This window comes from Hemiscyllium ocellatum, chromosome 50 (genome assembly GCF_020745735.1).
Source record: "Hemiscyllium ocellatum isolate sHemOce1 chromosome 50, sHemOce1.pat.X.cur, whole genome shotgun sequence".
NCBI classification, from domain to species: Eukaryota; Metazoa; Chordata; class Chondrichthyes; order Orectolobiformes; family Hemiscylliidae; genus Hemiscyllium; species Hemiscyllium ocellatum.
This window is the reverse complement of record NC_083450.1, coordinates 4,461,141-4,488,933: the sequence shown is the minus strand read 5'-3', so window position 1 is coordinate 4,488,933 and position 27,793 is coordinate 4,461,141. Positions and strand designations below refer to the sequence as shown.

At 45.1% G+C, this 27,793-nt stretch overlaps 1 protein-coding gene across 3 annotated transcripts; it reads right to left on the bottom strand.

Annotated features, from left to right (window-relative positions):
• Positions 1-258: 258 nt before the first annotated feature.
• Positions 259-27,496, bottom strand: LOC132805610 (hemagglutinin/amebocyte aggregation factor-like). 3 transcript variants are annotated; one of them, XM_060820754.1, is made up of 5 exons: positions 27,296-27,496; positions 25,982-26,060; positions 11,786-11,974; positions 1,966-2,118; positions 259-348 (listed from the first exon to the last, which is right to left on the bottom strand). In XM_060820754.1, the coding sequence occupies exons 1-5, from the start codon at positions 27,366-27,368 to the stop codon at positions 288-290; spliced, it is 555 nt and encodes a 184-aa protein (XP_060676737.1). In that variant the 5' UTR covers positions 27,369-27,496; the 3' UTR covers positions 259-287. The 3 variants fall into 3 exon arrangements, with proteins under 3 accessions (XP_060676737.1, XP_060676739.1, XP_060676738.1); XM_060820756.1 differs by having other exon boundaries at positions 25,982-26,153; positions 27,354-27,496; XM_060820755.1 differs by having other exon boundaries at positions 27,354-27,496.
• Between the last annotated feature and the right edge of the window lie 297 nt (positions 27,497-27,793).

Genomic DNA, 27,793 nt, shown 5'->3' with positions numbered 1-27,793 from the left:
AGTTGCAGACTGTTGCATTTTGGTACCAAGGTAGACCTGATAATGCTTGGAACTTCTCCACAGCAACTATCTCGAACTGCCGATCTCCCACCAATATCAGCCCCCCCCCAAACAGCCTATCCTCATCCTGTCTTCGGCCAAGCCTCCCCCAACCCCGTCAAGCACCACCTCTCCTGGTCCACGCAAAGCCCTGCTAGGTGCCATTGATAGAGGAGATGGGGATGAATCAAGATGGGACTCGCCAGCTACAGTGGACTCATCAATCTCTTTATTGCAACATGAAGCAATCATAAGGTAGGCAGAACGGTGGGGAACATCGCACAGTATCGGTACTGCCAACGGCGTTTGCTGGAAGAGAAATCAAAAATGTCAGGGGGCATTTCATACACTGAAGGAACATTAAAGAAACCTCCATCTGTTCGAACCTTCACTGATATTTCATCATTTTTGTTTTAAGTGTTTTATCAATTTTGGTTTGGAGCAGTGAACTGTGAGTAAAGATAACTTTTGGATTGCTGGTAACAACTTGTGTTGAAAGAAAAACAAGCTTTCGTTTATCTGTGAGGCCAGGGCTGGAAGCTAATTGCAGTTTGGTTCCTGGTCATTAGGTTTTGCACTTGCTTTGTCACCAGGGAAGAGCATTGTGCTTAAACAGAGAGCAGGAGTTGGCCATTAATGGGTTCAATACCTGGGGAAAAAGAAGACCATTAATGAGGTCAATACCTGGTCGTTGATTCCGGCATGTCTGGAAAAGACATTCTGCTCAAGCAGTTAGTAGTTGTTGAATAGTAGCAGGGACCTTGTAGAGGAGGTGGTCAGTTTTTCAGGAAGTGGTCAGAGTTTGAATTGGGTTTTAGACTGTCTCTTCTGTGAACAAAACGAATCTTTGCTATTGATGATTTGTAGGATCTCTGTTTAACCTCCTTTATCAGATTTAGGAAGTTCAGAGAATAGAAAACAAAATTATAGACATTACTGCCTTTATCTGAGTGAACTATAAAAGCAACGCTGATGGAAGCCTTCATAAAGTCAACCAAAAAACTACCATCATCTGCCCGTGGAATAATGCACAATGAGAACCATTCAAGAAATGTGGCCAGTTTTTTTTTTATTATTGTTTAGCCTGTAACTTCTTTACTTTAGATTACTTACAGTGTGGAAACAGGCCCTTTGGCCCAACAAGTTCACACCGACCCGCCGAAGCGCAACCCACCCATACCCCTACATTTACCCCGTACCTAACACTACGGGCAATTTAGCATGGCCAATTCACCTGACCCGCACATCTTTGGACTGTGGGAGGAAACCGGAGCACCCGGAGGAAACCCACGCAGACACGGGGAGAACGTGCAAACTCCACACAGGCGGGAATTGAACACAGCCTGAGTCAGGAATTGAACCCGGGTTTCAGGCACTGTGAGGCAGCAGTGCTAACCACTGTGCCACCGTGCCGCCCACCTAATGAATGGCACTGAATACACAAGGTTTCCAGCATAGATTAATTATTTCATGCTCAATCTTGCTTGACGATAGTTGGCATATTGTGAATAAATTCCTAATTCTTTTATTTAAGGTACAAACTGGTGTCAAGAATTGACTATTCACCAAGTCTGAGGTTGGTATTCGAAAAAGATCTTATTAGGACAGATTGGGGTCAATTTTCAGTATCTTTTAAGGTTTTAATTTTATTGTATTGTGAATATGCAGATACAAAGGCTAATTTGGTTCTGTCTCCATAACGTAGCACATCATAACAATAAGGTTCAAAGAGCAGAGAGAGCAGATTCAGGTCACATCATAATGGAGCCCACAGCTGAATAGCTTGCCCATGTCCAGTGTGGGAGTATTGTATAGTGATGGGTGGGAAGAAAAGAAAGATTGTGTGCATTTGGACAGATAGAGGGGAGGTGAATGTGTACAGTTGAGTCAAAAGAATTGCAACGAGGGGGAGGGAGTATTACATACTTGCCATTACTGTCATGGTAACGTACAGCGCCCACCAGATAAAATCCCTTTGGGACGAGCCAGCTGAAGTACTCTCTGGACTCATTCACATAGTCAGTCCATGCACAGTTGGCATAGCACACTGTGTACTTGCCGCAGCAGTAGAACTTCCACCTGCAGGTGAACACAAACCGAGAGCACATCATTGAGTCTCATCTATCAGGCCCATAATACATCCCTGAGGCATCTTAAGTGCATATGAGTTAGGAACAGAGTCTATCGACAATGTTTCGGGAATCTAAGGAGGGAACCTGTCCCAATATACTTTGAGTTTTAAAGTAACTTTGACAGATGGATAAGGGGGTGAAAAATAGATCAAATTTTAGAGAAAGATCAAGTACAGTTGGTGAGTTTGCTAGACAGCATTTAAAATAGCACAGCATGTGACGAAACAGGAAACTGACAAGAATATCAAAAATGTACATTTTGTTAACTGAGATAAAGTGTTCGCGTTACTTCCAGTCGTAGATGAACATTTAAAAGTCAGGTTTAGTGGGGCTTATTAAATTAAAAAGAAATTAAGTGAGGTGAATTATTTGGTAAGAACATTTGATATAAAGAAATCTCACAAAGCATGTCATGTGAATATGCTTGAAAGGTATTTAGAGAGGGGAAGAAAGCAAAAGGAGAATGTGTGACTGGTACAGTACAGAGTGAAGAACCAAATTCTAATGATTCTCAATTGTACATTCCTCAATTTAAATTGGACAACGAGGCAGTTCTCGTAATTGGGGTAAGTTATTGAATTAACATCCATTGAAAAGACCTGAAAGAGTTATTAGCATCACATGAGGAGGTATGTGGAAATAAATTGGGAACTACTAATCTAATTACACATGGTATAGGTATAGGAAATCCTGTTCCAATTAAGCAACATCCGTTTTGACACAGCAACCTAAATTTGGCACAGGTTCAAAAAGATATTGAACGCATGCTCAAAGACAACATAATCAAAGTGGGTTGCAGTGGCCGTAGCTCACCCATATTAATAGTGCTGTGGGATGTAGGTAAATTAATGTTACTTCTGCAATTCTGCAATTATAATTTCTGATACAAGATGAATGAACTCACATCAGTGTGTAATTGTTTCAGCCAGGAGCTGAGTCAACAAGAATGGGAACGATGTGGAGGAAATGCATAATTGTTTTTTGGTATTAGCTAAAAATGCATACAAGAAAGAAACGGGACTGAAAAACAATGGAAAAAAATACAGGCACTAGATAAGATGGTGTGGGGAGAGGCAGTTAAACTAAATATGCCTGTATAAACAGTAGGTATAAACATCTGTTTCCCACTTTTACAGAAACACAGGAGCAAACCCCAATTAAAAGGGTCTTAATGATAAGAGGCTGAGAGGGGCAGCACAGATGGATGGAGTAAATAATGGTAAGGCAAGAATGTGCCCACAGCAGGATGAGGTCAAATGGCCTTGTGAGAACAGGAATAAGCATTTTGTTACAGACAAGGCTGGATAAGACAAGAGATAAACAGGAGCAATGGGTACCGGTCTTAGGGAAGTGGAGGATGTAAAATGGGGGGGGAAACAATGAAATAAGAAAAAAAATGTAGGAACCAAATTATGTAAATATCGAGTATTTGTTGAATTCAGTGTATTTTGTCCCTGCCTTGTGGACATCACACCACTTGTAAGTGTGGAATAAAGGGCACTACTGATTCAGATCTTGTCTCAGACTGAAATTATTGAAGTGAGTGAGCTTTGTTTGTCACAGTGCCAAAACCAGATGGTACCAATGAATATGTGCGGACTATTGCAAAGTCAGTGTCATTACAAAATCTGATTCATATTCTATTCCAGGTTCAAAAGACGATATTGAGAGGGTGCGATAAGCAACTTTCATTTCAAAGTTGGACTTGCTTATAGGATGCTCACAAGTACCTTTATTCGAAAGAGTGGGGACAATTTCAGCTTTTGTGACTGTGCCAATTTAAAGGCACTTCATTTGGTATGCAAATTATGCCAGCCACATTTCAAAGACAAGCCAAGAACATCTGTTCGGGATTTTCCAATTGTGTGGTGTACATCGACGACATGGCGATTTTGAGTCAGACATGGAAGGAATATTTGCAGCATCTGTCAGAATTGTTTGATTGATTTTGGGCGACAGGTTTAGTGATAAACCTGGTTAAGAGTGAATTGACATTCCTAGACCATGACATTTGACACTAGCAGATTACTGGGGAGTTTCCCATACCATCAAAAAAAAAACAGGCAGTACTACGATTCCTGGAATAGAGTGATTTTTCATCAGAAGTTCATCCCAAATTTTAGCAGTGTGGTTGCTCCACTGACTGACGTTTTGAAAAAGTGTAGAAAGTTTCAGAAAGGGACATTTAAACAAATCTTGGATAGACACAGGGATGATAGTGAAATAAAGGGTATGTAAGTTAGTTTGATCTTCGAGTAGGATAAAAGGTTGGCACAACATTATAGGTGGCACAGTGGCTCAGTGGTTAGCACTGCTGCTTCACAGCATCAGGGACCCAGGTTCGATTCCAGCCTTGGGTAACTGTCTGTGTGGAGTTTGCATATTCTCCCTGTGCCTACATGGGTTTCCTCCGAGTGCTCTGGCTTCCTCCCACAGTCCAAAGATGCTCGTAGTGTTTGGTAAACGGGTAAATGTAGGGGTATGGGTGGATTGCTCTTCGGTGGGTCGGTGTGGACTTGTTGGGCCGAAGGGCCTGTTTCCACACTGTAAGTAACCTAATCTAATCTAAACATTGAGGACCGAAGCGCCTGTACTGTGCTGTGCTGTTCCACGTTCTATGTTCAGTGGACTGGGGACTGTCAGAAGACATTTGACAGCCTGAAATCTGTGTTAATCAAATTACACAGAGCCATTCAAGGCTATCGATGTGAGTGATGTGTTTTTAAGTGCGAGCAGCAGCGGAGGTAGGACGAACTTGGAAGACTGCAGATAAGATAAGGCAGTTTTTATTAAAATTACTTATTGGTAGCGGGCAGCGGTGTTTTTCTCTTTCACAGAAGGAGCGGGAGCAGCAGAGGAAGTGACGGGGACCAGAGGTGTAGCCAGGAAGGTAAGCAGTGAGGATAAGTACTCACCCTTCGACGCCAACGGCCATTTTAAGTGCGAGCAGCAGCAGAGAAGCAGCGGGAGCAACGGAGGAAGTGACGAGGACCGGAGGGGCAGCTGGGAAGGAAAGCAGTGACCGTATATATCAGCAAGACAGCTAAACCCGAGACTCTACTACTGTAGTGTCTCCCACCCGCCCTCCTCCTCTAACCTAGCTAATAAGCAGGAAGAGCAGGAGCGATGACCAGGGGACTGTCGGTAATATATCTGGGCAGTGGCTGAACCCGAGACACTACACGTGTCTCCACCCCCCTCCTCTAACCAAAAATAGGACTCTGGTTTGTTAAGGTAAGGATTTTCTATTTCTTTATCAGTGAATGGTTAAAACTTTATTTTTTATGGTGTATCTATTCATTGGTTTTTAGAAAAAGACTATAGCAGAGAGGTATCAGAAAGTATTTTAACTCAAACATATGCAAAGTAATAAAGTAATTAACTAAGCCGAGATGGCTGGGCAGGTGATGTGCTGTAGCTGTATGATGTGGGAGCTGGCTGATCCCATTGTGAATGGCAGTGACCACATCTGCAGCAAGTGTTGGTTGCTGGAACAACAAAGTTGATGATCTGGAATCTGAGCTTCAACTGTGACACATCCGGGAGGGGGAGAGTTACCTGGACGCTTTGTTTCAGGAGGCAGTCACACCTGGGAGATTAAGTAATTCACATTCAGTCAGTGATCAGGGACATCAGAGTGTGACTGTAAGTGAGGCAGGCAGGGGGACCTTGAGTTCAGGAGTGCAGGAGCCTCAGCCCTTGACCTTGTCCAACAGGTATGAGATTCTTGCTCCCTGTATGGATGAGGAAAAGGGCTCTGGACAGGATGAGCCAGCTGACCACGGCACCATGGTGCAGAAGGCCATTCAAGCAGGGGGAGCAAAAAGGCAAGTCGTTGTTATAGGGGATTCTATAATTAGGGGGACAGATAGTATCCTATGCAAGCCGGATCGGGAGTCTCGCATGGTGTGTCGCCTGCCCAGTGCCAGGGTGCGGGACATCACCGACCGGCTTGAAAGGATACTGGAGCGGGAGGGGGAGGATCCAGTTGCTGTGGTCCACGTTGGTACTAACAACATAGGCAAAGCTAGGGTGGAGGACCTGTTTGGGGATTATGAAGCACTAGGAAGGAAATTGAAGTACAGGTCCTCAAGGGTCATAATCTCCGGATTACTGCCTGAGCCACGTGCCAATTGGATGGGATAAGAAAATTAGGGAAGTAAACACGTGGCTAAGGGATTGGTGTGGGAGAGAGGGATTCCATTTCATGGGGCATCGGCATCAGTTTTGGAACTGGGGGGATCTGCACCGTTGGGACAGTCTCCACCTGAACCGATCAGGTACCAATGTTCTAGCGAAGGGGATAAATAGGGTGGTCAGTAGGACTTTAAACTTTTGAGTTGGGGGGAAGGGAAAGTGAAAGTGACAGGGAGCACGGAGTTCAATGGAAAGATAAGCAGCAGGATAGCATGTGTCCAGGTGGATTTAACCTTGAGGCAGATTAGGAATGCAACAAAAAGGAAGGATAACTTAGGACATCTTATGACTTCCAATATCTCTAATGATAAGAATGTTAGCATTAAGGTTTACCTGAATGCTCGTAGCATTCGTAACAAAGTAGATGAACTAACGGCACAGATCATCATGAATGCTTCTGATGTGGTAGGCATCACAGACACATGGTTGCAGGGGGTTCAGGACTGGCAGTTAAACATCCAAGGATTTACAACTTATCGAAAAGACAGGGAGATAGGCAGAGGGCGTGGGGTGGCCTTGTTAGTTAAGAAAATAGTTACATTTATGGCACTGAATGACATAGCGTCAGATGGTGTGGAGTCTGTGTGGGTGGAATTGAGGAACCTCAAAGGCAAAAAAACCATAATGGGAGCTATGTACAGACCTCCTAACAGTGGTCAGGACCAGGGGCTCAACATGTACCGGGAAATAGAGAAGGCATGTCAGAGAGGCAAGGTCATGGTGATCATGGGAGACTTCAATATGCAGGTGGACTGGGTAAATAATGTTGCCAGTGGATCCAAAGAAATGGAATTCTTGGAATGCTTACAGGGTGGCTTTTTGGAACAGCTTGTCATGGAGCAGGCTATTTTGGACCTAGTGTTATGTAATGAACCAGATTTTATAAAAGATCTTAAAGTAAGGGAACACTTAGGAAGCAGCGATCATAATATGGTAGAGTTCAATCTGCAGTTTGAAAGAGAGAAGGCAAAATTGGATGTAATGGTGTTACAGTTAAACAAAGGTAATTATGAGGGCATGAGAGAGGAACTGATGAAAATCGACTGGAAGCAGAGCCTAGCGGGGAAGACAGTAGAGCAAAAATGGCAGGAATTTGTGGGTATAATTGAGGACACAGTACAGAGGTTCATCCCCAAGAAAAGAAAGATTATCCGGGGAGGGATTAGACAGCCATGGCTGACAAAGGAAGTCAGGAAATGTATCAAAGAAAAGGAGAGATCCTATAAAGTGGCCAAGAGCACTGGGAAATCAGAAGATTGGGAAGGCTACAAAAACAAACAGAGGATAACAAAGAGAGAAATAAGGAAGGAGGGGATCAAATATGAAGGTAGGCTAGCCAGTAATATTAGAAATGATAGTAAAAGTTTCTTTCAATACATAAGGAACAAACAACAGGCAAAAGTAGGCATTGGGCCACTTCAAACTGATGCTGGAAGGCTAGTGATGGGAGCTAAGGAAATAGCTGGAGAACTTAATAAGTACTTTGCGTCAGTATTCACAGTGGAAGACATGAGTAATATCCCAACAATTAAAGGGAGTCAGGGGGCTGAGTTGAGTATGGTTGCCATTACAAAAGAGATAGTGCTAGAAAAGCTAAAAGGTCTTAAAATTGACAAATCTTCTGGCCCCGATGAGCTACATCCTAGAGTTCTGAGGGAGGTGGCTGAGGAAATGGTGGAGGCGTTGGTTGTGATCTTTCAAAAGTCACTGGAGTCAGAGAAAGTCCCGGATGATTGGAAGATCACTGTTGTAACCCCCTTGTTCAAGAAAGGATCAAGACAAAAGATGGAAAATTATAGGCCAATTAGCCTAACCTCGGTTGTTGGTAAAATTCTAGAATCCATCGTTAAGGATGAGCTTTCTAAATTCTTGGAAGAGCAGGGTCGGATTAGAACAAGTCAACATGGATTTAGTAAGGGGAGGTCATGCCTGACAAACCTGTTAGAATTCTTTGAAGAGGTGACAATTAGGTTAGACCAGGGAAACCCAGTGGATGTGGTTTTTCTAGACTTCCAAAAGGCCTTTGGTAAGGTGCCACACGGGAGGCTGCTGAGTAAGGTGAGGGCCCATGGTGTTCAAGGTGAGCTACTGGCATGGATTGAGGATTGGCTGTCTGACAGAAGGCAGAGAGTTGGGAAAAGAGGTTCTTTTTTGGAATGGCAGCCGGTGACAAGCGGTGTCCCACAGGGTTCAGCGTTGGGGCTGTTCATGTTATATATTAATGATCTGGATGAAGGAACTGGGGGCATTCTAGCGAAGTTTGCTGATGATACGACGATAGGTGGACAGGCAGGTAGTACTGAGGAAGTGGAGAGGCTGCAGAAGTATCTAGACAGTTTGGGAGAGTGGTCCAGGAAATGGCTGATGGAGTTCAATGTGAGCAAATGCGAGGTCTTGCACTTTGGAAAAAAGAATACAAGCATGGACTACTTTCTAAACGGTGAGAAAATTCATAAAGCCAAAGTACAAAGGGATCTGGGAGTGCTAGTTGAGGATTCTCTAAAGGTAAACATGCAGGTTGAATCCGTGATTAAGAAAGCGAATGCAATGTTGTCATTTATCTCAAGAGGGTTGGAATATAAAAGAGCGATGTGTTACTGAGACTTTATAAAGCTCTGGTTAGGCCCCATTTAGAATACTGTGTCCAGTTTTGGGCCCCACACCTCAGGAAGGACACACTGGCACTGGAGTGTGTCCAGCGGAGATTCACACGGATGATCCCTGGAATGGTTGGTCTAACAAACGAGGAACAGCTGAGGATCCTGGGATTGTACTCATTGGAGTTTAGAAGGTTAAGGGGAGATCTAATAGAAACTTACAAGATAATACATGGTTTGGAAAGGGTGGACGCTAGGAAATTGTTTCCGTTAGGCGGGGAGACTAGGACCCGTGGGCACAGCCTTAGAATTAGAGGGGGTCAATTCAGAACAGAAATGCGGAGACATTTCTTCAGCCAGAGAGTGGTGGGCCTGTGGAATTCATTGCTGCGGAGTGTAGTGGAGGCCAGGACGCTAAATGTCTTCAAGGCAGAGATTGATAAGTTCTTGATGTCACAAGGAATTAAGGGCTACGGGGAGAATGCAGGTAAGTGGAGTTGAAATGCCCATCAGCCATGATTGAATGGACTCGATGGGCCGAACGGCCTTACTTCCACTCCTATGTCTTATGGTCTTATGGGTGTCAGTGCTGTACTCCTGCAAGAAGACAATAAGAAGATAGAAAGACCTATTAGGTATATTTTTTTCCCAGAAAATGGAATAATCCTTCACAGAAATATTTGATCATTGAGAAAATGTTGAGCTTGATGTTGGAGTTGCAACATTTCAACATTTATATTGCCAGGAATGGGTCTGCGACAATTGTATAACCCCTTAAAGTGTTTGGGGAAAATTTAAGGACAAATATTCCAGACGTTGTAGATGGAGCTCATTATTTCAGCCGTTCAATTTGAAAAGGATACATGTGGCAGGACAAAAGATTCCTGAAGAAGGGCTTATGCCCGCAACGTCGAATCTCCTGCTCCTTGGATGCTGCCTGACCTGCTGCGCTTTTCCAGCAACACATTTTCAACAAAAGAACATAACTGCCAAGACACTGTCACGACTTTGGTGAAGGGAGACAGAGGCATTCAGTAGCAGGAGAAGACTATAATGGCCTGTAGTGCTGACTGTTCTCATGCTTCGAGTCAATGTTTTGCATAATAATAACACAAGAATAAAGGTTTTTTTAAAAAATTAAGCTATTTTTGTATATTGATGGCTCATTTTTTTAAGAGGGGAGATGTGACAATATTGTGACTTTAAAAGGTTATTTGCCCTGGATTTCTTTTGAAGAAACTCTTAAGGCAAAGTTGCCAAGAATTCTACCAGAGGCACTAGAGTAAACAGCTTGTTAGGTTTTGGGGTTTTTTTTCCCCGAACAGTTGGAACAATATGAATGGGTGCAGTCAAACTCTCACGGAATCAGGAATTTTAGTTTTAATTTTCAGCAGTTGCTGATGGGGTCTTGAAGAAGTGGACGCCATTGTTATCCTTCCCTTGTTACACCCAAAAGCTGTGGGTTGTCTTCCTCCTGCTGGAGTTGTGTGTGAGATAATCTGTTTTATTGAGTTTGCCTTTTGCCAAGGTTGTGTTTATGGGATGCTACCATATTGGAACAGATAACAGATAACAGATAGCTACTGCATCTACTTTCCTGTTAAGTTTTCCTATAGAGTTAAGTTATTCCAATTCCATCATTCAGTTGTTGTATTTCAACTATAGGTGATCAACAAAATGTGGTTTGCTTTAAATCCAGTAGTTTTACCAATCGAACTGCATCTGGAATGCAACACCTTACATTTACCTTCAGAATAACAAAGAGTTCGAGTTTAGACTATTTTCTGACATTTTGAGAGGGTTTGGTCGGGTCTGTAACAGGACAGTGAGATAGAGAGAGTGCAAGAGAGAATAAGACTATGAAGTGTGGGAGGGAGTGACTGGGAGAGGGGATGGTAAGAGAGAGAAAGGGAGAGGAAGAGAGAAGGGAGTGAGAGAGAGAGTGTGTGTGTGTGTGTGTGTTAGCAAGAGAGACAGTGAGAGAGAGAGAGAGAGAGAGAGAGAGGGGAAAGGAGAAAGAGAGTGGTCGATACAAGGAGGGAATGAGAGGAGGAGAAGAAGGTGAGAGAGACAGGAAATTGTGAGAGAACGGGATGGAGGGATATGACAGAGACAGAGTGAAAGATGCAGGGGTGAGAAAAAAGGTGGATGAGGGAGGGGTACAGAGGCAACGAGGGAGGAAGGAGAAAAGAGGATGACAGGAAGAAAGAGACAGAGTGAGGGAGACAGAGTAGAGAGCAAGAGGGACAGTAAGAGAGGAAGGCGTGTGAGAAAGAAGGTCAGGAAGAGAGAGTATGTGTGTGAGATGCAGGGAGAGAGGGAGAGATAGAGAAAGATAGGGGAGGGAGAGAGAGTAACAGAGGGAGGGGAGTGAAAGAGAGCAACAGAGAGCACGAGGGGAGAGCAAGAGGGAAGAGAGTGGGGTGAGGGAGGTAAGAGTGGGAACGAGAGAGGGAGTGAGCAAGGGGAGGGTCTGACTGAAGGTGAGTGAGAGAGACAGCGCAGAGGGAAGGATGTTGAGAGAGGTTAAGAGAGAAAGGATGGGGGAGCTTGACTGACAGCGAGGAGGAGAGAGACAGATTGAAGTTTAGTGTCAGAGCTGTCACGGTAGAACAGAGACCGGTGATGCTGTTTGGAAAGGTGTGGGGAACTGCAACTTGTAGAGACCCAGTAACTCCAGATAATTTTGCAACTGCAAGCTCAGCATGGCCCGGGCCAAATGTACATCAAAGCACAACCTAGTGGTATGAAAGACTGGCAAGAAAGAGTGTCAGCACACAAACAATTTATCCAATAATCCAAGGGAAAGAAGAGCATTACTTCCGATCCTTGTGCTTAGGAAGTCGGAGATTTTCCACCCCACAAATCAGTGACTCGGAAGGGCAGGAGAAGTTGATGCCTTCATCGAAATTGTTGACGTAATCGGTCCAACTGCAGTTGATGATCCCTCTGAAGGTGGCCTTACAGGCAAAGTCCCAGACTCGCTCGTCAGTCTTGTTGTTGAACTGGCTGGTTGCGGAAGAAAAGGTTGCAACGATTATGATTAGAGATGACAGAGACATGGAAAAGCTGTCTAAGGGGAACATGCAGCATATACTGTCCAAGAGTAACAAGAAGATGGGGTACTGGGCTAATGGTCGGATACTTGGTAGTGTGGATGAGCAGAGGGATCTTGGTGTCCATGTACACGGATCTCTGAAAGTTGCCACCCAGATACGTAGGCAACTGTGAAGAAGGCATATGGCGTACTGGCTTTAATTGGTAGAGGAATTGAGTTCCGGAGTCCTGAGGTCATGTTGCAGTTGTATAAGACTCTGGTGCGGCCGCATCTGGAGTATTGTGTGCAGTTTTGGTCACCATACTATAAGAAGGATGTGGAGGCACTGGAACGGGTGCAGAGGAGGTTTACCAGGATGTTGCCTGGTATGGTATGGTCGGAAGATCGTATGAGGAAAGGCTGAGGCACTTGGGGCTGTTTTCATTGGAGAAAAGAAGGTTTAGGGGTGACTTGATAGAGGTGTACAAGATGATTAGGGGTTTAGATAAGGTTGACAATGAGAACCTTTTTTCCACATATGGAGTCAGCTATGACGAGGGGGCATAGCTTTAAATTAAGGGGAGGTAGGTATAGGACAGATGTTAGGGGTAGATTCTTTACTCAGCTCGTTGTGAGTTCATGGAATGCCCTGCCAGTAACAATGGTGGACTCTCCCTCTTTATGGGCATTTAAACGGGCATTGGATAGGCATATGGAGGATAGTGGGCTAGTGTAGGTTAGGTGGGCTTGATTCGGTGCAACATCGAGGGCCGAAGGGCCTGTACTGCGCTATATTCTTCTATGTTCTATGTTCTATGTTCTATGATGCCAAACAGAGGTATCTGGTTTCACCTCACTCCCCAGCTCTGGGTATGTAACATTACAGGTTATGGTAAGGGCCTCTCCAAATGGTTGTCTGCGAGCTCAAAACCTGAGTATTGCTGGAAACAGGCACCTTATGCATCTGGCACTTTTCAGGACACTACGCAAGAATACTGATTCAATGGGAAAACCGAGATTGATACTGCTCTAGCATGTTGACTGGGAGTCAAATGGAGTCTGAGTGGTTGAAGACTTGCAGTCATTCATGCAGAGGAACAGTTAAATGCCTAGTTTTGTTCAAATTTTAAACCAGACGTGGAGGCATAGAGATGTACAGCATGGAAACTGACCCTTCGGAGAAACTCATCCATGCTGACCAGATATCCTAACCTAATCTAGTCCCATTTGCCAGCACTTTGTCCATGTCCCTTTAAACCCTTCCTATTCATATACTCATCCAGGTGCCTTTTAAATGTTGGAATTGTACCAGCCTCCACCACTTCCTCTGGCAGCTCATTCCATACACGCACCACCCTCTGTGTGAAAATGTTGCCTCTCGAGTCCCTTTTACATCTTTCCCCTCTCACCCTAAACCTATGTCCCCTAGTCACAGATTCCCCTGCCCAGTCAAAAGACCTTGTCTATTTATCCTATCCATGCCCCTCATAATTTTGTAAACCTCTATAAGGTCACCCCTCAGCCTCTGACACTCCAGGGAAAACAGCCCCAGCCTGTTCAGCCTCTCCCTATAGCTCAAATCCTCCAACTCTGGCAACATCCTTGTAAATCTTTTCTGAACTCTTTCAGGTTTCACCACATCCTTCCGATAGGAAGGAGACCAGAATTGCACACAATATTCCAAAAGCAGCTGAAACGTGTTGACTCTGATTGATCAGGTCATTGATGAGAAGCCAGTGCCGGTTCTGTTTGGTTGAAGCAGGCGCAGTGTGTAAAAATGTTCTTTTTACAAACAAATTCAACATATTGCACGTGTGACTAACAATCGAAAATTGCTTGTCAAAGTAATTCCTCACAGATTCAGAATTATGCTGCAAATGCTGACCTGTTGCTGAATCACATCTTACACTAGTCACTGTGTTGCAACTTTGCAAGCATGAGCTGTTTGAGAATGGAATTTTTCACAATGGGATGAGCATTCCTGCTTGCACCGTCCAGCTGAGCTGTGAGCTCCAGAGCCCCACCATCCTCTACATAAAAACATTTTTGTTTTCAATTCCCTGATCAACCTTTCCACCAATTACTTGACATTTGTGCGCACTAGTTGACGATCTTTCCCTTCACAGTGTGATTTTCCATAATGAGAAAAATAGACTCCCAGGACAGGAGCAGCATGGCGTTAGATACAGAGTAAAGCCCCCCCCCCCCCCCCCCCCCAAAAACTCGGTCCCCCTTCAAACACCCCCAGGAAAGGGTTTAGATACAGAGTAAAACCTCTGAAGCGAGACTTTGCATGTTCTGTTCGCATATGCAGAGGGGTGTGATTATAAGTGCAGCCAGCAGAGGGAAATTAAGGTGAGACCATGGCTTTTCGTGTCTGTGTGTGCATATACTATCATAACAGTCTTCAGAGACCACTTGATTGTCTGTGTCTCTCTGAATATTATTACAGCATCTAGCACAGAGAGAGAGATGGAGATGGGACTCTGTGTGTGAGAGAGAGAGAGAGAGAGAGAGACACAGACAGACAGAGGGGGAGGGAGGGAGAGGGACAGGGGTGATGGGGGGGGGGGGGGGGAGAGAGAGAGAGAGAGAAAGAGAGAGGGACATTTTAACAGTCTCCAGGAGAGAGAACTATAAATGAAACTGTGTTATACTCATAGTCATCCAGCATAGAAACAGACCCTTCGGCCCAACCAGCCCATGCCTACACTAGGTTTCCCAAACTAAACTAGTCCCATTTGCCTGCGTTTGGCCCATATCCCTCTAAACCATTCCAATTCATGCAGCTTCTATCACTTCCTCTGTCAGCTCATTTCAGATTGGAACCATCCTCTGCATGGAAAAGTTGCTCCTCGTAGCCCTTTCAAATCTTTTTCCTCTCACCTTAAACCCATGCCCTCTAGTTTTGATCCACCCTACCCAATGAAAAAGACCTTTGCTATTCACCTTTTCTATGCCACTCATGCGTTTAAGACCATAAGACATAGGAGTGGAAGTAAGGCCATTCGGCCCATCAAGTCCACTCTGCCATTCAATCATGGCTGATGGGCATTTCAACTCCACTTACCCGCATTCTCCCCGTTTATAGATTAGATTAGATTACTTAGTGTGGAAACAGGCCCTTCGGCCCAACAAGTCCACACCGACCCGCCGAAGCGCAACCCACCCATACCCCTACATTTACCCTTTACCTAACACTACAGGCAATTTAGCATGGCCAATTCACCTGACCCGCACATCTTTGGAATGTGGGAGGAAACCGGAGCACCCGGAGGAAACCCACGCAGACACGGGGAGAACGTGCAAACTCCACACAGTCTGTCGCCTGAGTCGGGAATTGAACCCGGGTCTCGGGCGCTGTGAGGCAGCAGTGCTAACCACTGTGCCACCGTTATAAACCTCTATAAGATTGTCCCCTCAACCTCCTATGCTGCAGTGAAAAAAAAATCATATATCTTAAACCCAACAGTCTCGATAACATCCTTTTAATCATTTCTGCACATTTTCCAGTTTATTAACACCCTCCTTATCGCAGAGTGACTAAAACTGTATGCGGTATTCCAAAAGTGGATTCACCAATGTCCTGTACAGCCACAACTTGACGTCCCAACTCTTATACTCAATGCATTCACCAATGAAGGTAAGCATGCCAAATGCCTTCTTCACCGCCCTGTCTACTTAGAAGGAAATGTGTACTTGAAATGTGTCTCTCTATTCGACAATCCTCCCCAGGGCCCTACCATTAACTGTGTAAATCCTCCCCGGTTTGATTTAACAAAATGCAACACCTCGTATTTATCATCTAATTATTATTATCGGAGACAAATAGAAAAGTGAGATAAAGTGCGTACGTGAGTGACATTATAACAGAGTTCGGCAAAGGAAAATAAAAATGTGTGTACATGTGGGTGAGATAGAGAATGATTATTAGAGAACAAAGCAGAAAGAGGTGCAAATGAGACTCAGGATATGCGGGTGTATGAGACAGTACAACCCTCTCCAACAGAGGGAAAGAAAAGGGAAACTCTATTCGCAGAAAAACAGAAATTGCTGGAAAAGCTCAGAAGGTTTGGCGGCATCTGTAAATCAGAGTTAACGTTTCTGTTCCAGTGACCCTTGCTCAGCTCTCTGTTTTGCCTGCATGTGTGTCTTTGTCAAACAAGTACTGTTTGTGTAAATGCTCTTTCTGCCTGTGTATGAACACAAGTAGCTTTCCACACATACAGATGCCCGGCTGACCATTCTAAATTGGTTGCCAGTTGTAATTCCTCACAAATTCAGAAATAAATGCTGCTCTATTGCTGAATTGCATCACACATTAGACAATTCTTTGCAAGTGTTTCATGTGTGAGCTGTTTGGGAATGGTGCTTTTGATGACGGGATGAGCCTCCATCCTGTTATGAGCTCCAGGTGCCCACCATCCTCTGGGTGAACACTTAAAATTAGATTAGATTACTTACAGTGTGGAAACAGGCCCTTCAGCCCAACAAGTCCACACTGACCCACCAAAGTGCAATCCACTCATACATTTACCCCTTACCTAACACTGCGGGATATTTAGCATGGCCAATTCACCTGACCCGCACATCTTTGGACTGTGGGAGGAAACCGGAGCACCCGGAGGAAACCCACGCAGCCACGGGGAGAACCCACGCAGTCAATTGCCTGAGGTGGGAATTGAACCCGGGTCTCTGGCGCTGTGAGGCAGCAGTGCTAACCACTGTGCCAGCGCGCCGCCCACAAACCTCTCAACTCGTTGATCAATCCATCCACCAATTACTTTGAGTCTGTTCTTCCTTTTTATTGACATCTGTGTTAACAAAGTGATTATCTGTAATGAGAAAATGACCTCCACACACTCCCAGGACAGCCACAGCAAGGGGTTAGATACGGAGTAATGTTCCCTGTAAACTATCCTCCCATCAAATACTCCCTGACAGGGACAGCATGGGGCTAGATACAAAGTAAAGCTCCCTCCCCACTGTCCCCATCAAACACTCCCAGATCAGGGACAGCACAGGGTTAGATACAGAGTAAAGCTCCCTCTACACTGTTCCCCCCATCAAACACTCCCAGATCAGGGTCAGCATGGGGCTAGATACAGAGTAAAGCTCCCTCCCCACTGTCCCCATCAAATACTCCCAGAACAGGATGTCATCGTGAGCGATTATTACAGCGGAGGTAGATGAACAGGAGACAAGGGGTTTTTTTTTGTGGTGCAATGGTAGTAACCCTTCCTCTGAGACAGCAGGCCTGTGTTCATGTCCCATTCTGCTCCAGTAGCAATATCTCTGAGCAGTTGGATTTGAAAATATCTGGATGGAACTGAAGGTTCCTGGGTGTTGCTCTTTTTGTGAAATAGGCACTGTGTGAATTTTCTTTCTGTTTGCACTGAGCGGGATCCTGAGTATGAACACACACAGCACACAAGCCAAATGCTTGAAAATTGAATCAGAATATATGGAACAAAAATAGGTGAAAAAGCTCAGCAGGTCTAGCAGCGCCTGTAGAGAGAAATCAGAGTTATTATTTCGAGTCAAAGGTCACTTCCTCAGAACTCAACCCGAAATGTTAATTCTGATTTCTCCCTGCCAGCAATTTCTGTTTTTGTTTCTGACTTACAACGTCAATAGACCTTTCAGATTTTGTTCAGAATACATGGACGTTTGATGACTGGGTCAGACACGTTGGGCCGAAGGGCCTCATTCTGTCCTGTAAAGATGTGATAAGGCCTCTTGTGGTGCAGTGCACCATCCGTTCCTCCGGCCCAGGAGACCCGGATTCAACTCTCATACGGTCCAGTGGTGTTTGACAATATCAATGAGCAGGTCGATTATACAAAGGAAAATATCCTTAAGGTACAACTTTGAGTAACCCAAGATAGTGAAAAGTTGTGGCTGTAAGAGCTGTGAGGTTTTGGAGGTGAACTCCTCAAATTTCAGGACCTGCTATTACTGTCTTATAAACTGTTGCGTTGTTTTGGATCGTCGGGGGACGAAAGATCAAAACAACCACGCTTTAAACAGGAGGCAGACAGACAAAGGCAGTGACCACATGGTCAGAGACAGAAACCTGTACTGCGAACTGACACAGCAGTGAATCTGCACAGTTACTGCCTTTGCTGTTTGAGTTCAAGTATCTCTGGACGTCGGAGTGCGTGCAGGAAAAATGAACAAACAGCGAAATTCACAGCTGACCTTGGAGGAACCTGCATGGGAGAACTGAACAAATACGTGTTCATTTCTTAAGTGTAGCCTTGCTGTAAATCTACAATAATGAGTTTATGGTTCATTAAAATCTGTCCCTTGATTAAATTTTTAAAATGCAAACCGTAAGTGCTAAGTTGGCCTAGAACACTTGTTTTTCTTAGGAGCAATAAGATGGTGCTATTTTCTGGGTCTGTAGATTTTGAAGGAGCAAAGCTGGCCTTTAGTAGAGTGATGTGCTCTTCTTGTCAGATGTGGCAGTTTAGGGACAGTTTCTATGTTACTGATGATTACGTCTACAGGAAGTGTCTTTGGTTCCGAATCCTATCAGATCGCATGGATCAGTCGGGGGAGCAGCAGGTACAGGTAATAAGGAATTTACAGGAGCTAGTGGGTGTGATGGATGGCAGTTAAAGGAAGGGAGAAAAGCCAGGTAGATGGGTTAATGCCAGGAAAGGTAGGAAGGGGTAGGCAGATTGTGCATGTATTCTCCAGGGGCTATCCCCATCTCCAGCAAGTATGCTGTTTTGGAAAATGTAGGGAGTGACGGACTCTCAGCATGAACAGCCAAATTTCTGGTACCAAGAATGGCTCTGAAGTAATGAGGGATTTGTTGGGTTCCAAGCAATCGATTATTTTAGGGACTCTCCAGTCAGAGACATGGACAGATATTCCACCCCCCCGGTGCCAGGATCAAGGATATCATGGAGAGGATGTAAAATGTTTGCAAAAGGGAGATGGACCAGCAGGAGGTCATTGTACACATGGGAACTAACGACATAGGAAGGGAAAAGGATGAGATTCTGAAGGGAGAATATAGAAAGTTAGGCAGGAATTTAGAAAGGAGGTACTCAAGTGTAGCAATATCTGGATTACTCCTAGTGCTATGAGCAGTGAGGGTAGGAAGATGAGAGTAGAACAAATGGATTGTGGTTGGGGAGTTGGTGCAGAGGAGAAGGGTTCAGATTTTGGATCTGGGGTAGAAGTGACCTGTACAAGGAGGATGGGTTGCATCGAATTGGAAGGGAACTAATGTACTGGCAGGGGTTCTCAGGAGGATTTAAACCAGTAAGGTGGGGGAAAGGTGGGACCTAGGGAAATAGTGAGGAAAAAGATCAACTTGAGACCGGTACAGTTGGGAAAGGGAATGACTCAGTCAGGGCAGGCAGGAACAAACCAGAGAACAAGGTTAGACTGATAAATTAAACTGCATTTATTTCGACGCAAGAGGCCTAACAGGGAAGATGGATGAAATCATAACCAGTCCCATGGTTAGGAACATGAGACTAGGATATCATAGCAATTACAGAAATGTGGCTTAGGGATGGACAGGACTGGCAGCTAAATGTTCCAGGATACAAATGCTATAAGAAGGATAGAAAGGTGGGGGGGGCAAGAGAGGAGGGGGAGTAGTGGTTTGGAAAAGGATAGTATTACAGCTGTACTTAGGGAGGATATTCGCGGGAATATGTCCAGGAAATTATTTGGATGGAACTGAGAAATAGGAAAGGGAGAAACATTTCATTGGGATTGTATTATAGAACCCCTTCCCCCCCCCACTCCCCCGCACCACCCCCCCAACCCCACCCCTGCCAATAGTCAGTGGGAAAGTGAGAAACATATTTGTAAGGAGATTTCAGTTATCGGTAAGAATAACAGATTAGTTATGGTAGGGGATTTTAATTTTCCAAATATACCATTAAGGGTTTAGATGGAGATGAATTTGTTGAGTCTGTACAAAAAAAATTTCTGATTCAGTATATGGATGTACCTACTAGAGAAGCTGAAAAACTTGACCTACTCTTGGGAAATAGGGCAGGGTAGGTGGCTGAGGTGTCAGTACTTTGGGACCAGCAACCATAATTTTAGTAGTTTTAAAATAGTGATGGAAAAGGATAGACCGGATCTAAAAGTTGAAGTTCTAAATTGGAGGAATGCCACTTTTGACAATATTAGGCAAGAACTTTCAAAAGTTGATGGGGGGCAGATATTCGCAGGTAAAGGGACAGTTGGAAAATAGGACATCTTCAAAAATGAGATAAGGAGAGGCCAGAGAAACTGTATTCCTGTTAGGGTGAAAGGAAAGGCTGGTAAGTGTAGGGAATGCTGGATGATGAGAGAAATTGAGGTTTTGGTTAAGAGAAAGAAGGAAGCATATGTCAGGTATAGACAGCAGAGATCGAGTGAATCCTTAGAAGAGTATAAAGGCAGCAGGAGTATATGTGAGGGAAATCAGGACAGCAGAAAGGGAACATGAGATAACTTTGGCAAATAGGATTAAGGAGAATCCAAGGGAATTTTGTAAATATATTAAAGACAAAAGGGTAACTGTGGAGAGAATAGGGCCCCTCAAAGATCAACAAGTCAGCCTAACTGTGGAATCACAGGAGATGGGGGAGATACTAAATGAGCAATAAACACTAATGCAAAATGTGGAGAAAGACATGGAAGATATAGAATGTAGGGAAATAGATGGTGACATACTGAAAAATGTTCATATTACAGAGGAGGTGGTGCTGGGTGTCTGAAAACACATAAAAGTGGATAAATCCCCATGACCTGATGAGGTGTACCCTAGAACTTTGTGGGAAGTGAGGGAAGTGATAGCTGGGCCCCTTGCTGAGATATTTGCATTATCGATAGTCACAGGTGAGGTGCCAGAAAACAGGAGGTTGGCTAACGTGGTGCTGCGGGGGCAGCATGGTAGCATAGTGGTTAGCACTGCTGCCTCACAGCGCCAGAGACCCGGGTTCAATTCCCGACTCAGGCGACTGACTGTGTGGAGTTTGCACATTCTCCCCGTGTCTGCGTGGGTTTCCTCCGGGTGCTCTGGTTTCCTCCTACAGTCCAAAGATGTGCAGGTCAGGTGAATTGGCCACGCTAAATTGCCCGTTGTGTTAGGTAAAGGGGTAAATGTAGGGGAATGGGTGGGTTGCGCTTCGGCGGGTCGGTGTGGACTTGTTGGGCCAAAGGGTCTGTTTCTACACTGTAAGTAATCTAATCTACTCAAGAAAGGTGGTAAGGAAAAGTCAGGGAACGATAGACCGGTGAGCCTGACATTGATGGTGGACAAGTTGTTGAAGGAAATCCTGAGAGATAGGATTTACATGCATTTGGAAAGGCAAGGGCTAATTAGAGATAAGAAACATGGCTTTGTGCATGGGAAATCATGTCTCACGGGCTAGGGCTCGGCTGCTTTGGGAAGTGAGAAATGTGATTGCTTCGCCGCTTGCGAAGATCTTTGCATCCTCGCTCTCCACTAGAGTCATACCTGAGGACTGGAGGGAGGCAAATGTAATCCTCTCTTCAAGAAAGGAAATAGGGAAATCCCCAACAATTACAGACCAGTCAGTCTCACGTCTGTCGTCTGCAAGGTGTTAGAAAGGATTCTGAGGGATAGGATTTATGACCATCTGGAAGAGCATGGCTTGATTAAATGCAGTCAGCACGGCTTTGTGAGGGGCAGGTCATGCCTCACGAATCTTATTGAGTTATTTGAGGATGTTACTAGACAAGTTGATGAGGGTCGAGCGGTGGAAGTGGTGTATATGGACTTCAGCAAGGCATTTGATAAGGTTCCCCATGGTAGGCTTGTTCAGAAGGTCAGGAGGAATGGAATACAGATAAATTTAGCTGTCTGGATACAGAATTGGCTGGTCGACAGAAGACAGCGAGTGGTAGTGGAAGGAAAGTATTCTGCCTGGAAGTCAGTGGTGAGTGGTGTTCCACAGGGCTCTGTCCTTGGGCCTCTACTCCTTGTAATTTTTATTAATGACTTGGATGAGGAGATTGAAGGATGGGTTAGCAAGTTTGCAGACGACACAAAGGTTGGAGATGTCGTTGACAGTATAGAGGACTGTTGTAGGCTGCAGCGTGACATTGACAGGATGCAGAGATGGGCTGAGAAGTGGCAGATGGAGTTCAACCTGGATAAATGCAAAGTGATGCATTTTGGAAGGTCGACTTTGAAAGCTGAGTGCAGGATTAAAGACAGGATTCTTGGCACTGTGGAGTAACAGCGGGATCTTGGTGTGCAGGTACATAGATCACTTAAAATTGCCACCCAAATGGACAGGGGTGTTGAGAAAGGTGTTTTGGCTTTCATTAACAGGGGGATTGAGTTTAAGAGCTAGGAGATCTTATTGCAGCTCTATAAAACTTTGGTTAGACCGCACTTGGAATACTGTGTCCAGTTCTGGGCACCCTATTATAGGAAAGATGTGGATGCTTTGGAGAGGGTTCAGAGGAGGTTTACCAGGATGCTGCCTGGAATGGAAGGCTTATCTTATGAAGAGAGGTTGACTGAGCTTGGACTTTTTTCATTGGAAAAAAGATGGAAGAGAAGTGTACAAGATAATGAGAGGCTTAGATGGAGTCGATAGCCATAGACTATTTCCCAGGGCAGAAACTGTTAACACGAGGGGTCATGGTTTTAAGCTGGTTGGAGGAAAGTATAGAGGGGATGTCAGAGGCGGGTTCTTTACGCAGAGAGTTGTGAGAGCATGGAATGCATTGCCAACAGCAATTGTGGAAGCAAGGTCAGTGGGGATATTTAAGAGACTACTGGGCATGCATATGGTCACAGAAATTTGAGGGTTCGCACATTAGGTTTACCTTACATGAGGATCAATGGTCGGCACAATATCGTGGGCTGAAAGGCCTGTTCTGTGCTGTACTGTTCTATGAACCTGATTGAGTTCTTTGAAGAAGAAATGAAGATGATTGATGAGGGCAGAGTGGTGGACGTGATCTATATGGACTCAGTAAGGCATTCAACAAGGTTCTTCATGGTAGATGGGTTAGCAAGGTTAGATCTAATGGATTTCAGTGAGAATTAGCCATTTGTATACAGAACTGGCTTGAAGGTAGAAGACAGAGGGTGGTGGTGGAGGGTTGCTTTTCAGACTGGAGGTCTGTGAGCAGTGGTGTGCTGGGTCCACTGCTTTTCGTCATTTATATAAATGATTTGGATGTGAACATAGGAGGTATAGTTAATAAGTTTGCAGGTGACACCAACATAGGAGGTGGACAGCGAAGATTACCTCAGACTACAATGGGATCTTGATCAGATGGGCTAATGGGCTGAGGAGTAGCAGATGGAGTTTAACTTCAATAAATGTGAGGTGCTGCATTTTGGAAAGGCAAATCAGAGCAGGACTTATACACTTAATGGTAAGGTCTTATACACTCAATAGTGAGCTGGATAAAGAGACTTTGGAGGGCAGATTCAAAGTTTCTCGAAAGTGGAGTCACAGGTAGATAGAATTGAAGAAGGAATTTGGTATGCTTTCTTTTATTGGACAGAACATTGAATATAGGAGTTTGGAAGTCTTGGTGCGGCTGTACAGAACATTGGCTAGGCCACTGTGGGAATATTGCGTGCAATTCTGGTCTCCCTCCTATCGGAAGGATGTTGTGAAACTTGAAAGGGTTCAGAAAAAATTTACAAGGATGTTGTCAGAGTTGGATGATTTGAGCTACAGGAAGACGCTGAATAGGCTGGGGGTGTTTTCCCTGGAGCATCAGAGGCTGGGGGTGACTCTATAGAGGTTTATAAAATCATTAGGGGCATGGATAGGATAAATAGACAAGGTTTTTTTTCGCTAGAATGGGGGAATCCAGAACTAGGGGGCATTGGTTTAGGTTGAGAGAGGGAAAATATATAAAGAAGCTAAGGGGCAACGTTTTCATGCAGATAGTGGTGTGCGTATGGAATGAGCTGCCAGAGGAAGTTGGTACAAATACAACATTTAACAGACATCTGGATGGGGATATGAAAAGTTTTGAGGGGTATGGACCAAATGCTGGTAAATGGGATTAGGTTAGGTTAGGATAAGAACATAACAACTAGGAGCAGGAGTAGGCCGTCTGGCCCTTCAAGCCTGCTCCACCATTCAATAAGATCATGGCTGATCAATTTGTGGACTCAGCTCCACTTACCCACCCTCTCACCGTAACCCTTAATTCTTTTATTGTTCAAAAAAAGTCTATCTCAGCTTCAAAAACATTTACTGAAGTAGCGTCAACTACTTCACTGGGAAGGGAAGTTCATAGACTTACAATCCTCTGGGTGAAGAAGTTCCTCCTCAATTAAGTCCTACATCTGCTCCCCTAACTTTGAGGCTATACCCTCTTGTCCTAGTTTCACCTGCCAGTGGAAACATCCTCTGTACTGCTATGTTAAATATTTCATGAAATTTTATTCTATTCTTACATATTCTATGAAAATGAACCATCCAGTGTCTATTCCCTTCGTCACTTTGGATGTTTCTATAAGATTCCCCCTTCATTCTTCTAAATTCCAATGAATATAATTCCAGTCTACTCAGTTTCTCCTCATTAGCCAACCCCCTCAACTCCGGAATCAACCTAATGAACTTCCTGTGCACCCCTTCCAGTGCCAGTACACCCTTTATCAAGTAAGCAGACCAAAACTGCATGCAGTACTCCAAGTGTGGCCTCACCACTATCCTACATTGCTGCAGCATAATTTCCCTGCTTTTAAATTCAATCCTTTAGCAATGAATGACAACATTCCATTTGCCTTCTTAATTACTTGCAGACCAACCTTCTGTGACTCATGCACAAGGACACTCAGGTAATAATCCTTTTTACTGTTAGTCCTACCAAAATGGATGACTTCCCATTTATTGACATTGCATTCTATCTGCCAGACCTTCGCCCACTCACTTAAAGTATCCATGTTCCTCTGCAAAGTTTCACAGTCCTTTGAACTTTGCTTTGCCACTCTCTTCAGTGTCATCTGCAAACTTTGACACACTACAGGTGATCCCCAACTCCAAATCATCTATATAAATTGTGATTAACTGGTCTGCATATACGAGTTGGACCGAAGTGTCTGTTTCCTTGCTGTACATCTCTGTGACTCTAAATGGTGCTATACATACACAGGCAAAAGTGAGGACTGCAGATACTGGGGATTAGAGTCAAGATTAGAATGGTGCTTGAAAAGCACAGCAGGTCAGGCAGCATCTGAGAAGCAGGAAAGTTATCCACTTTGGTAGGGTGACACGGTGGCACAGTGGTTAGCACTGCTGCCTCACAGCGCCAGAGACCTGGGTTCAATTCCCGACTCAGGCGACTGACTGTGGGGAGTTTGCACATTGTCCCCATGTGTGCGTGGGTTTCCTCCGGATGCTCCGGTTTCCTCCCACAGTCCAAACCTGTGCAGGTCAGGTGAATTGGCCATGCTAAATTGCCTGTAGTGTTAGGTAAGGGGTAAATGTAGGGGAATGTCGGCAGGTTGGTGTGGACTTGTTGGGCTGAAGGGCCTGTTTCCACTTGTAAGTAATCTAATCTAACAGCAAAAAGCATTATTACCTGAATGGTAAAAAGTTGCAGTATGCTGGGACCTGGGTGAATCTTGTGCATGAATAATCACAGAGGGTTGGTCTTCAGGTATAACAAGTAATTAAGGAGGCAAATGGAATTTGAGTTTAAAAGCAGGGAGGTTATGTTGCAGCTATATAGGGTATTAATTTTCCTGCTCCTCAGATGCTGCCTGACCTGCTGTGCTTTTCCAGCACCACTCTAATCTGTACAAACACACATCTGCTTCATGCCCAATAGAACATCAAAACAATGCGCAAATCGAGCCTCAGTTTCCCAAAGGAACGGGAACACAGGCTTGAAATCCAGGATGGTGGACAGGTGGCAGACACTGGATTCACGAACTAAGAATTAAACTCTAACCCACAGCCCCATCCGACTCCAGAGTTCAGCATTTGTCTCCTGCAAGTTATAATTACCTCACGATTACTGAAATGGATCCCCCACGAGGGCAAACGTAGCTCATCCCACTCATGTTATCCACCAGCCATCGTTTCTCTGGAAGAAACAAGATCGCCGCGAGAGATTCCGGTTTTGATTGGTCTCCTTATTTCTTACACCAAACCCAACTTTACTTCATCAACAGGGTGTCTGGTGTACAAGGAACGCCATGGTAATACGTGTAAGTCTCATCTCCCCTTCCTTCCACCACCCGCCCACCCCCCTGATACTTTTCCCGGGGACAAACTGTGCTCAAGAAGACAACATTTTGTTCCTGAGCCAGCTATAAATGGACACACACAGGGACACGGTGTTCCTGTGCTCAGCCCAGAAGGTGAATTCTCATCAGACTAATTTCGGAACAGTTCTGGCCAACTGCCCGATTCCACCCGCATGCGACCCCAGCAGCTCCAAAGTTCTGCTGCTCCTGCACCCCAGCTCCATCACAGCCCCCCACCCCCAGCCTGCCTCACTCGGTACATGCTGACCGACACTGGGTCCCAATACACCAACACATTGAGACCATTCACTCCCTCAGCCACTTCCTATACCGTAACTGTGTACAGCCCCTACATTCCCTCCTCATCTCTATCACTTCCACCCTATCTCGGTCAACTCCTACAGCCCCTACACCTCCTCCCTGTCAACTCCTCCAGCATGCTATACTCCCTCCCTGTCACCTCCTACAGCTCCTATACGCCTTCACTATCTCTGTCACCTCCTACAGCCTGTACACCTCCTCCTTATCTGTCCCATCCTCCAATCCCTACATCCCTTCCCTAGCTCTGTCCCCTCCTCCACCCCTACACCTCCTCCTTATCTCTGTCCCCTCCTCCAGCTCCTATACCCACTCCCTATCTGTCACCTCCAACAGCCCCTACACCCCTCCCTATCTGTCACCTTTTCCAGACCCTACACCCCCACCTTATCTCTGTCCCCTCCTCCAGTCCCTACACCCTCTCCCTATCTGTCACCTCCAACAGCCCCTACACCCCTCCCTATCTGTCACCTTTTCCAGACCCTACACCCCCACCTTATCTCTGTCCCCTCCTCCAGTCCCTACACCCTCTCCCTATCTGTCACCTCCAACAGCCCCTTACACCCCCTCCCTATCTGTCACCTCTTCCAGACCTTACACCCCCTCCCTCTCAGCTAACGTTGCCCAACCCCAATACGAAATTTAAATTTCCCACTCTCCTGAACCTCTGAGCAACATTATCCACCAATACCCTCTGAAACATAAGGCTAGCTACTTCTAAACCCACTTCTGGTCTGAGGCTAAGGGCTTGTACCTGGGCCTTCACTGGGGGCTCTGACCCGAGCCAGGAGAACGCAGAACAAGAGGCAAACCTTTCCAGGTGACATCAGAAAGCCGAGCGGTCAGGAATCAGGGACGGAGGAGAGTGCGTCTGTGATCCAGCCCCAGTCCCGCTCTGAACGAAACAGGCAGTCAGCTGTGCGAGGAGCTCACACAGGTGGGCACCTGTACCTGGCAAAAGGTGGAACCGTCTCATCCTCTCCCTGCCCTCCCCACCCACGTAAGCCTGCTCTTTGGCTGTGTCCCAAATGAGGCCGTTGGCAGACAAGAAGCAGACTATGTACAGTACAAATACTCAGAAGCAAGGTGAAGCCCGTGGTCAAGGCAACTGCTGCCTCTGCAGACAGACAGCACAGGTGACAATATTGTTTCCAACAACATTTCTGTTGCCCAGAGCCCAGACCGTTCAAGAGGAAGAGTTCAACTGGAAGAGTCCACTCGCACCCTTGTATTTAAAACATAACAAGCAGGT